The following is an 11,966-nucleotide window of genomic DNA, read 5'->3' on the forward strand; positions in this document are numbered from 1 at the left end:
GCCATCTTAGCCCAGTGGCTGTCTGTGCCAACCCCCACACCCCAGTGTCCACTCTGTTCAGGACAGAGGGGATGGCGTCTGCCCGGGCCACATAGTGGGACCAACAGCTAGAGGGCTGTGCCCAGGCTTCTTGGGAGCAGCAAACCCAGTCTCAGAGGCTACTGTGGGCATGTGCCTTCAATGCCTACTCCCCAGTTCTCCAGGCTGAGCCTGACAAGCTGACCCTGCAGTCTCTCAGCCATGCGGCTCCACCCTCAACTCTCCCTCAGGACACCCAAGGGTACCATGAAGGGTCACCTAAAAAGAGACAGGGGGAGGGGGCAGGGTGGTGGTGAGGAGCGGTGTCTGTCTTGCACCACGGTTTGATCCCCCAGCACATATGGACCCCCAAGCCAGACTTCTGAGCACATAGCCAGGAGTAACCTGAGCGTCACCAGGTATGGCCAAAAAAAAGGGGGGGGGGAGGGGGAGCGCGTGCATGCCCACCTCCCGAGAGTACCCAGCTGTGGCTCCTGTTGGATTCTTTCCATTAGTGTCTGTCCGGTCTGTGCCCACTGGCAATTGTCATGCTGCCCCCTGGAGGCACATGCCGGGGAGCACAGGGTTTGTGCTTCAGCCCGGCAAGGGCAGTGGCAAAGGGTAAGACATGCATAACTGGGACCACATCTGGCAGGGATCAGGAGTCGTTCCTGGAAGGACTTTGGGTGGTAAAGTGGCACCAGAATTAAAGTGGGGTGGGCTGTGTGCAAGGCAAGTATTTAGCCATACAGCATCAATCTACCCCTGAGCACAAGAATACCTGGGCATGGGCTAAGGAGTAAAGATGGAAAATTTTAGCACAAACAGGACCAATGGGAAATAACACCCACGACATGGTCCCTGAAGGCTCATTGGTTCAATGCTCCATATGGGGAACTCTTGTCTTTTTTTTTTTTTTTGCCATACCCAGTGAATTGCAGGCCCCACTCCTGGCAGCTTGGGGGACCATACGGATGCCAGGAATTGAACTGGGTTCATCCCAGGTCGGAGGCATGCAAGGCAAACACCCTGCTACGGCATTATCACTCCGGCACTGGAACTTTTGTCTTTCACAGTTTGACCCCAGCACCCTATAGGGTCCCCCAGGAGATTCCTGAGTGCAGAGCCAGGAGCATACCTTGTGCACTGCCGGGTGTGGCCCCCAAACCAAATAATAGTAATAAAAAAAACCCACTGGGGTGAAGATGGGGTTCAGAGTTCAGGCTGCAAGGGTAGGTTGCAGTAAAGATGAGGCACTAGGAACCCTAAGAACAGGGCTGCTGGAGAAACTCAACCGGTAACTTTATTTCTTAGAAAAGTACTGTAGATGTGGAGGTGGCAGCCACAGCGAGTGGAGCACGACTGCATGAGTCCCACTGGGCCCCACTGGACATACAGCCCCATCCTCTGCTAGCGCTGGACACACGCCAACCAAGATGTTCGCTGTCCCCGAGCGCCAAGCCTGTGGTGGGCGCCAACCTGCCACTGCCTCCAAGTGTTGCACAGCTCATGTAGGACAATGCTTGCCCCCAGCAGCATTGTGGGTCTGTGGCAGGGTAGGTGAGCCCCTGGCTGTAGCTCACAGCCCAGTGAGCCAGGGAGCAGCTGAGGGGAGGCCACCCCAAACCCTGGGCCAACCAGGCACATTTAAGGCAAGTCCCAGGCAGGGGCTGTTTGAGGAGTCCCCAACTCGGCACCCAGGTCCTGTGCCAGAGACCAGGGCGGAGAAACAAACGTAAATGGGGTGGGGGTGGTGCAGGAGAAAACATCCCCCAAACCCAACACAATAAGCTGCTGCTTATTGGTGCCCTGAAAACTCCAGCCCCAGCCCTACCACTCACCAGAAGCAGCGCCAACCCAGGGCCTGAGGCTGAGTTCAGGCCCAGGCCCGTTGTGGGCGCTTGGCCAATTGACTGGAACAAGAGCCGGTACCCAGGCCCTCACTCCTCTCAGTGGTCTGAGCTCGGGGGGCAGGAGGCAGGAAGGACCCGGTAGCTGCTCTTTGGATCAAGAACCTCCCTGTGCAGATACTCTTGGGACCCCGTGCCCAGCACCCCCTTCCCTGAAACTCCGGGCTCAGGAAACAGCCGGTAACTGACGAAGCAGCAGAACCGATGTTGCCTGAGCATTCAGACACACGCACCTCATGCAGACGGTGGAGTGACTCATGTGCGTGCATGCAAGTACACACGCACATGCACACACAGACCGTCACACACACACACACACACCACACGTAGATTGTGGGGTGACACACTCATGCACACACACGCACACGCAGACTGTGAGGGGGGGCCGAGGTCAGAGGTACACCCCCCACCCCACCCCACCCCCCGCCGCTGCCTGCCCAGTGCTCCTTCCTGCAGATCCGTGCAGTGTTCAGGTTTCTCGAACCCCCAATGTTCTGATGTTCTGGTTGTCACAGTCTCTGCCCTGTGGCCAGACCAGGCCTGTGGAGCGACTCTGTGATGGGGGAGCAGCAGCCCAGGACGCAGAGTCCAGGAGCCAAGAAAGGTGCTTGCAATGGCACAGGACCTCACCCAGAGCTGGGCTGGGCCAGGCAAGGCTCAGCCTCCAGTTCCAGTAGGAGGCCCAGCCAGCGTCCAAACCCAATGCAGTAGGCAAGGTGCACCCTGCCTCACACAGAGAACTCAGGGCCACCTCGGCGGGGCCTGGGCTGCAGCTGCCTAAGCCGGAAGCCGACAAAGGGGTTCATCCAGAGTAGTGACGGGGGTCCCCCGAAGACAGACTTCATCCCCTCCCACCGCAGCCGCCGCTCCCATGTCGGCTTCTCACTTCTCAGTCTTTCAATTTCCTGTGGGAACCAGAACAGGGCTGAGGGTTTGGTGGGGGGTGGGGGGGGGCACCCGACAAGACAGGCAAGCTGGCCAGGCAGGACACCCAGGGAAAAGGCCTGCTGGGATACACGTGTATATGTACATATGCAGTATGCCCTACCGTCTCGTCATTGCAGATGGAGTGGATCTGGGTCCCGAACATGACAGCCGTGAAGGTGAAGAAGAGAAGGCCCTCAAGGCACAGGAAGATGAGCAGGATGACGGTGACAGGTGGGGAGAAGTCGCTGCACTCTGAGAGACAGGGGTCACATGGGGCCACGCCCCCCTCCAGCCTCGAAGCTGTGGCCTCTGTGGGCATCCCACACTCCCACCCCCCCATTGTGTGAGTCCCTTCTGGGGGAATCCAGCTCAAATAGGAGCAGTGACTCTACTCAGCAGGGACACAGACACCTCCCACACCCAGCCCAGCAGCTCCTCCCCATCTGCCCCTCAGAGTCCCCTCCCCAAAGGAGCCTGGGGCTCACCTGTCCATTGGCCTCGCACACAGGAGATGAACTGCAGCCCGCATAGGATCAGGGCGTGGACCGACGACAGCGCGATGTACAGCTGTGAGCCGGGCCTCCGGTCAGCTCTATCCCCATCTCCATTCAATTCTACCCCCATCTCCGGACTACTCTAACCCCTAGCTCCAGACACCAGGGTCATCCTCCCACCCCAGCTCCCCAGACATCAGGGTCCCCAACCCCCAAGGCCAGTGGCCGGGTCCCCCACCGTGAAGAGCACGAAGAAGCGCTGGTTCTTCTCCCCCACGCAGTTGTTCACCCACGGGCAATGATGGTCCATCTTCCGGATGCACCTCTTGCAGATACTATGGGAGGGGTGGGGCTGAGTTGCTGCTCTGGCCCCCTGGAGAGGCGCTTACACCCCCCAGAAGGATTTGATACCTGCAGTGATGGGCACGCTCAGGTTTGATGCAGCAGCACTTGGGGCACTTGTACACCACCTCGCCCGGCCGCAGCTGCAGGCTCTCCATGTGCTCCTTGGTGGCGGTGCCTTTGGGCACAGCCCCCTGCCAGCAATAAACACCCTAAGTACCCAAGGGACCCACGAGATGAGCATCCTAGGGACCCACAATTATCCTCGGAACTGGCCCCTGTACTGCCTGAAGGGCCAATGAAGAAGAGGCTGGTGAACCAAGGACAAGGGAGCCCTGAGCTCCATCCCTGGCATTGCACCACCCCCCACAGCAGGTGGAGCACCTCAACACCACCCAGGCATGGTGCCCTCCAACCCACCAACAAAATAATTGAGAGCAGGAAACAGTGGCCTCAAGTCAGCTGTGAGCAGCCAACCTGGTCCTTATGTGGTGAGTGGGGCCCATGTGCTCCCCAAGAAGGGGAGATGAAGCAGTGGGCAGGGGGTATGGAAGGTCCTAGGGCCGACTCACAGGGTCAGTAAGCATAGTGCGCAGGTGTGAGCACAGGGCCAGCGCGGCTAGACAGTTGAAGAGGACGCCATTGAGCACCGAGTACCAGAAGTCCCTCGAGGACACCAGCACGACAAAGGTAACCACAAAGTCAGCGTAGACCACCAGCAGCCAGGTGACCGCAGCACACGCCATGCCGCAGCCGTCACGGATGAACCACACACCGTCAGTCACATCTGCCTCGGCCGAGGAGGAGGAGGAGGAGGAGGATGAGGAGTCGCAGCTGTCTGTGTCAGTTAGGAGCGGGCGGTACTCGACGTCCCGCAACCGGTGTCCTGCCGACGGCATGGCGCCCCACTGGGGCCCGGTGCATGTCAGCACACACACTCTCAGTATGTCCTCCCCGGAGTGCCCCTGACACTTACCTTGCACACACGGGACTCACTGGGCCTGTGGGCAACTCCCTTGTGGGGCCTTCAGACACATGCCGTCCCCAGCATCAGGACCTGAAAAGGAGACCGATGAGCGACCACTTGGCCTCTGTAGGAGACAACCCACTGCCCCAGCACTGCCTGAGCAACAACCCCCCACCCTGTCACCATGACTTTATCAAGGTGCAGCAGAACCAGGAGTCGCAATGGCCTGGAGTGTGCGCAGTTTGCACAGCCTCTCCTGGGGAGTTGACCCCCCCACTCCAGACCCGAACCCCATGCTTACACAAATCTTTGCACCACCGGACCCACCGAGGTGCATGGAAATGCAGAGAGTAAGCATGGGCTGGTGTCTGTGGGGAGCTTATCCCAGAGTAGCTACAGAAAAGTTCTCAAGATGCAACATTGCTGAAGAAAGGGGTGCTGCGTTCCCCAGATGCTGGAGAACAATGCCCACAGAGCATGAGATGATTCTAAACTCGGACTCCTCCAAGACAGAGTAAAGGAACTGGGGGGTTGGGAGAAACTTGGGAAGCAGTGTGGCCTGGGAGCAAGCTCAGGCCAGAACCCAAAACTTTCTGAATGCAGGAAGGAACTGGACAGGAAAGGTGGGCTACTAAGCAAGACAAAGAAGAGAAGGTGAGGGGATCCTAGGGCCCCACTTTCTACCAGGGGTCCTCTAACTTTTTAAACAGGGGGCCAGTTCACTGTCCCTCAGACCATTGGAAGGTCTGACTATAGTGAAAACAAAACTTATGAACAAATTCTTATGCACACTGCATATATCTTATTTTGCAATGAAGAAACAAAACAGATACAAATACAGTATGTGGCCCGCGGGCCATAGTTTGAGGACCACTGTTCCAGACAAACAGGCTGGTATAGTCTCCCCTGGCCCATCACCTATAAGACTTTAGTCTGTCGTCATCGTCCCCCCCTCCAATGGCCTGAGTCTCCCATGCACTGACTTGGCCAGTATGGTGCACACAAACGTGACACTTAGGCAAATACCACAGCCCTTGGTGCTCAGTTGTGCTTCCAGCTCTGTCAGCCTGTCCTCCAAAGCTGGGTCAGATGGGGCCTGCAAAACCCCTGCAACACCCTCCTCCCTGTTCACACTCAAGTCTGGCGCCTTCTCAGTCACCCACACATCTGCCCACGACCCAACAATCCTATTGTGAGAGAACAGCGCAAATAGCTGAGTGGGACAATCAGGCTGGGCATGGAAGGTATGAGAACAGGGACCACCCCCCAGCGCCACACCTGGCTATCAGCTAACCAGCCCCCTCCCTGAATGTGAGAGTGGACGAGTGGCCCCAGGCACAAGCAACTTGGGGACCCACATGGGGGTTGATGTGCTAAGTGTGAGCCAGAAAGGAGCAGGTGTGAAGAAAAGGCAGGGCACCAATGAAGATGGCTCTGAGGTCAGGCAAAGTGGATCTGGGGGCCTCCCTGAGGCTGGAGAGCAGGCAATAGGAGGAAGAGGTGCCCTGGTCTGCACCAGGGTGGAGAAGATAGCAGGGACCATGTGGGGAGGGGCAGGGTGACCCGTGTACAGAAACCCCTTCTCTGTGTGGGGACAGGAGTGGGGGCTCAGGCTGAGTAGGAGATGAAGCCCCTGCCACAAGGGGGCAAGCCAGGAGAGGACTTGCAGGCCACTCCACTTCAAGGTGTGAGCCCTGAACTCCCAAAAAGAAGCAAAAAGCATCTGGGTGGGGAAACTGCCCACTGAACAAACGTGATCCACAGCAGTGCCTGGGCATAAGTTTTGTGCCTGGTCAGGTGCCATTACTGCCTTCAGGGACAGAAGTGACAATGACACAGTCTCCTTGGGGAAGTGAGTTCGGCTAAGCCTGAGAAGGGGAACAAGAACAACAGTAGAGACAGAGCGAGGAACCCAGGGAGAGTAGGAGACACTATGGCCTATCGCAGGACAAAGGAGGTGACAGACATGGGCCAGTCCAGACAGATAGTCCTAGAGTCATGCTCAAGGGGTGCCCGTGTGAGCAGAGACAGGGCAGGTCTGGCACTAGCTGAGGGCAGCAGGATCTCAGAGAGGAAGCAAGGCAGCCCTGGCAGTGACAGCCCAGGTGCCTGGCTCCAGCAGGGCCACAAGCTTCTCCTTGGCAGAGACCCTACGCTGACATGACTGCTTCTGATTTCCAAGGATCTCCCCCAACCCAAGCTATACAGTAGTATTATCTTCCATAGCTGGCTAAAGGGGGGGATCTTCCAGAATTGTCCATCCACCCACCATTCACTGGGCTGAGCTTATTTCACTCATTTTCTTATTTTATTTATTTATTATTTATTTATTTATTTATTTTTGGTTTTTGGGCCACACCCAGCAGTGCTCAGGGGTCACTCCTGGCTGTCTGCTCAGAAATAGCTCCTGGCAGGCACGGGGGACCATATGGGGCACCGGGATTCCAACCAACCACCTTTGGTCCTGGATCAGCTGCTTGCAAGGCAAACGCCGCTGTGCTATCTCTCCGGGCCCATTTCGCTCATTTTCTAAGTGTCACAGAGGTCATGTTGTTTCTGTCACCTGCAGGAAGTTTCAGTATAAATGGACAAGTGGGTGGCTTAGCATAGGTAGGGCCCTACTTTGTTGCAAGTGGTTCTTCAAACAGAAAACAGATGGGCCCGGAGAGATAGCATAGCGGTGTTTGCCTTGCAAGCAGCCGATCCAGAACCAAAGGTGGTTGGTTCGAATCCCGGTGTCCCATATGGTCCCCCGTGCCTGCCAGGAGCTATTTCTGAGCAGATAGCCAGGAGTAACCCCTGAGCACCGCCGGGTGTGACCCAAAACAAAAACAAAAACAAAAAAAGAAAACAGAGGGGAGGAAAGGAACATGTGAGGGGCCAGAGACCATACAGCACAAAGAAAACTGGCCTTGTACGTGAACTGGCCAGAACCATATACTCCCAGTGCCCACGCCCAGCCAGAAGTAACTCCAGAGGGCAGCTGGGTGTGGCCCCAAGGATTCTTCTAGATCTCTTCCTTTGTATTGTTGTTTTGGGGTCACACCCAGCCCCAGCATAGCTCAGAGGTTATTCCTGGTTCAGTGCTCAGGAATTACTCCTGGTGAGTGGTGGGCGATGGGGGGGGTGGGCGCTGCTGCACCATATGGGATGGCCAGGGATCAAACCCCAGGTGGGCGGCCTGTAATAAATGTCCTCCCTGGAGAAGAGGAAGTTCTTCCCAAGGCAAGGGGAAGAACTCTTGGGGCAGCAAGACTGTGGCAGAGCCAAGTACCTCCGTTTAAAGTGCATGCTGCCTACCCGTGATGGACCCAGGTTTGATTCCTGGCATCCCATTCCCATATTGTCCTCTGACCCTGCCAGAAGTTCGTTCTTTCTTACTTTTTGTTTTCTTTTCTTTTTTTTTTTTTTTGTCTTTGGGTCACACTCGGAAGCACTCAGGGGTGGGTTACTCCTGGCTCTACGCTCAGAGGACCATATGGGATGTCGGGATTCGAACCACTGTCCTTCTGCATGCAAAGCAAATGCCTTACCTCCTTGCTATCTTTCTGGCCCCCTCAGAAGTTATTTCTGAGTGCAGAGCCAGGAGTAACCTCTGAGAGCCGCCGGGTGTGGGCCCAAAACAATAAATAAATAAACAAACAAATAAATAGTGGAAGCTAGCGCAATCCCTAGTCCCCTCACAGATCAGAGGCACTTTCAGTGGGGATGCCTAACACCTGAAGGTTGTGCATTCTGGTGAGGATAGTGTGGGGGCACAGGCAAGTAGATACCCCCACAGCAGGATCACATCTGAAGAAGGAACCTGAAGGCTTAGGGATCATGAGCTCCTCCGTCTCCGAACTCCAGCCAACTTAAGTTGCCACCCACGGACCCCAAGACACCAGAGCCACAGACAATCCCCAAACTGCCCCTGCCCCTTCCTTTCCCACATGCACGCCGGGCACGCCACACTGGTCCGTCTCGCTCCATCCTGCACACCTCCCGCGAGTCCATCGCTGCTAACCCAAGCTCCAGACTTCCTAGCAGGCAGGCCGACTCGGTTGACTTCTGGAAAAGGATCAGGCTCCACTAGAAAGACACCCGCCCCCCAAAAAAGGGGAATCTGCAGAAAGCTGCACACTGCCCAGGGAGAGAGCCAGCCCGCGGGGCAGCGGCGCCCACACACCTCGCACCTCCCTTAAGCTGCCACCATAAACCCGACACTCGGGCAGCTCGTAAAAGCGCCAAGGGCCGGGGACAGCGCGCCCCGGGATGCAGCGGGGCCAACCTGGGGCGGCGCGGAGGAAAGAAGCCAGAGCCCCGGGGAAGGGACAGCGAGGCCGGCCGCGCCCCGGCAGCCCCGCGGGCATCGCCCTGAGCGGGAGGAGCCGCTCCAGCAGCCCGGGGCCCCGCGGGCATAGCCCGGAGCGGGAGCGACGACCCTGCAGCCCGGCGGCCCGGGCAACGAGCCCAAGGTCAGCCCTGGCCGCACGCGCGGGGTCCGGTCCCGGGAACCCAGGACGGGCGAGCGGGAGCCCCGGACGGCCGGGCCCGAGACGGCGCGGGGAGGACGCGCGGGAGCCCCGGGGCCCGCACTCACTCACTCACCCGAGGCCCGGGCGGCGGCTCCTCCCGGCGGGCGAGGCCGGGGCGCATCATGCGGCGGCGCCCATGGACGAACGGGGCGGCTCATTCCCGCCGGCCCGAGGGCGACCACGGCGGCCGGCGGCGGACACAAGACCCCGGAACGCGGAGCGGCGCGACCCGGAAGTGCTCCGGGGTCAGCGGCGCGCGTTCATGACGCATTTCCGGCAGCGCCGCGCCTGGCCCGGAAACGGGAGGCTGGAGCCGGCGGCTCAGCTACGCGGCGGCGGGTCTAACCGGCTAGGGCTAGACTCCTCTTCCCAAAGTGCTCTTTGGGTCGGGCTGACCGTTCCGGGGGAGGCTGGCACCTTCCGCCGCCCACCCCACCCACACCCCACGCGCACCGCCCTAGTCAGGATTCGGGGAGAGGCGGGGCGGGACTACGGGGCGCCGCGAGGGTCAAACCGCGCCCGCGGCTGTCAAACGAGGAGCAGGAACTCGGGAAGTGGTGGCCGCTTCATCCCACTTTTTTTTGTTTGTTTGTTTTTTTGTTTTTGTTTTTGGGTCACACCCTGCAGCGCTCCTTACAGGCTCAGGGGACCATATGTGATGCCGGGATTTGAACCACCGACCTTCTGCATGCAAGGCGAACACCTTGCTATCTCTCCGGCCCCGTTTCGTCCCACTTTGTCCCTCCACTACCCTGAGGAATATCTGCTACCCTATGGAGACAAAAGTTCAGGCGTTTGGGGCAGGAGAGATAGCACAGCGGTAGAGTGTTTGCCTTGCAAGCAGACGACCCCAGGACCGAAGGTGGTTTGAATCCCGGCATCCAGGAACAATTTCTGAGCACAGAGCCAGGAGTAACCCCTGAGCGCCTCCGAGTGTGGCCCAAAATCCAAAAAAATAAAAAGTGTAGGTGTTTACTTTGCAGGGAGTTATAAACGGTCTTCCCAGGGGACTGGGGGCTGAGTCCAGAGCACTGCCAAGTATGGCCCCCAAACCAAACCAAACCAAACAAACAAACAAAAAAATGTGGTCTCCTAGAACTGCTTTTGCTTGGATGAATGAAAAGATAATGGTCTTGGGCCCGCACCCAGGCTACAGTGGGTAGTGGTACAGTGGTACTCAAGGGATATCTTCTGTAAGCAATGTTCAAGGCTTATCTTGTTGAGAGGAGAAGGAAGGGCTGCCAGGCAGTGCTCAGGAAGCCCGAGGGATACTCCCAGAGATGTGGGGTTCAGAATTTAGCATTTCCTGGGGCTAAAGCGATAACATAGCAGTAGGGCATTTGCCTTGCATGCGGCTGACCCGGGATGGACCGGGGTTCTATTCCCTGCAACCCATATGGTCCCTCGAGCCTGGCATGGGTGATTTTTGAGCTCAGAGCCAGGAGAACCCTCAAGGGCCGTCGTGTGTGGCCCAAAACCAAAAAACAAACAGAATTTAGCACTTCCACTTGGCAGTGCATCCTACTCCAACTCAGCAGGCCTAGAGGTCACTAGGGCAAACCTTGGAGGAAACACATGGTGCAGAGAATGGAACATGGATCCCAGGGCACACAAGGCATGTGTCCCTGACCACTTGGCTGTTTCCTGGAACTCTTTAAGAGTTTTGTTTGGGGGACGGAGAGATAGCATGGAGGTAAGGCGTTTACCTTTCATGCAGAAGGTCATCGGTTCGAATCCTGGTGTCCCATATGGTCCCCCGTGCCTGCCAGGAGCAATTTCTGAGCACGGAGCCAGGAAAAAACCCTGAGCACTGCCGGGTGTGACCCGAAAACCACAAAAAAAAAAAAAAAAAAAAAAAGAGAGAGAGAGTTTTGTTTGTGGGCCAGAGAGATAGCACAGCGGTAAGGCGTTTGCCTTAGACGCAGAAGGATGGTGGTTTGAATCCCGGAATCCCATATGGTCCCCCAAGCCTGCCAGGAGCGATTTCTGAGCATGGAGCCAGGAGTAACCCTTGAGCGCTGCCGGGTGTGACTCAAAAAAAAAAAGTTTTGTTTGTTTGTTTCCGGGCCACCTCTGGTAGTGCTCAGACATTACTCCTTGCTCTACTTTCATGATCATTCCTGGCATTGCTCAAGAGACTACATGTGGTGCCAGAGATAGAACCCTGGTCAGGTTGTGCCAGTCAAGTGCCCTCCCCTCTAAACTATTACCCCAATCCTAATATCTTTTTAAGTTGAATCATGACTCACCTAAGTGTAAATCAACACTAAAGATTTAATGAACTCTTTCTTTTCCTGTTTGTTTTGGGGCCACACCTGGCGGTGCTCTGAGCTTATTCCCAGCTTTGCGTTCAGGAATCAAGGCATGGAAGACCATATGGTTGCCAGGGATTGAACTTGGGTCTACCTAATGCAAGACAAGCGCCTTACTCACTGTATTATGGCCTCTGGCCCTCTTGTTAAGTTTTATTATTTCCCAAAAGCTCATTAAAGACTGCATCTTTTACAAAGAATATCTTTTACATCTTTTACTGGGTCAATGATTTTGCGTCTAGTACTTAAGGGCAAGAGTCCTTGCTATCACTCTCGATTTTCCAACTGTCACACTGCAGTTTTAACAAGCTTCAGGAAGAGACACCGCCTAGCACTTAACTTACCAGGGTGTGCCAGATCATGCCTTCTTGTTCCTAGTGACACCCCAAATCTCCTGACCCAGTTCAAAGTCTCTCAAAAGCAAAGGGTGGAGGGACCTCCTCATACATCCCCACGTGAGTGTGTGTTACCTGTTTTTA

The 11,966-nt window shown here is 56.6% G+C and overlaps 1 protein-coding gene across 1 annotated transcript; it reads right to left on the reverse strand.

The window, feature by feature from the left end:
• Positions 1-1,296: 1,296 nt before the first annotated feature.
• ZDHHC7 (zinc finger DHHC-type palmitoyltransferase 7) lies at positions 1,297-9,398 on the reverse strand. The gene is made up of 8 exons (XM_049786777.1): positions 9,249-9,398; positions 4,668-4,748; positions 4,264-4,599; positions 3,761-3,885; positions 3,588-3,684; positions 3,341-3,422; positions 2,977-3,107; positions 1,297-2,833 (listed from the first exon to the last, which is right to left on the reverse strand). The coding sequence occupies exons 3-8, from the start codon at positions 4,588-4,590 to the stop codon at positions 2,657-2,659; spliced, it is 939 nt and encodes a 312-aa protein (XP_049642734.1). The 5' UTR covers positions 4,591-4,599; positions 4,668-4,748; positions 9,249-9,398; the 3' UTR covers positions 1,297-2,656.
• Between the last annotated feature and the right edge of the window lie 2,568 nt (positions 9,399-11,966).

This window comes from Suncus etruscus, chromosome 14, assembly GCF_024139225.1.
Source record: "Suncus etruscus isolate mSunEtr1 chromosome 14, mSunEtr1.pri.cur, whole genome shotgun sequence".
NCBI classification, from domain to species: Eukaryota; Metazoa; Chordata; class Mammalia; order Eulipotyphla; family Soricidae; genus Suncus; species Suncus etruscus.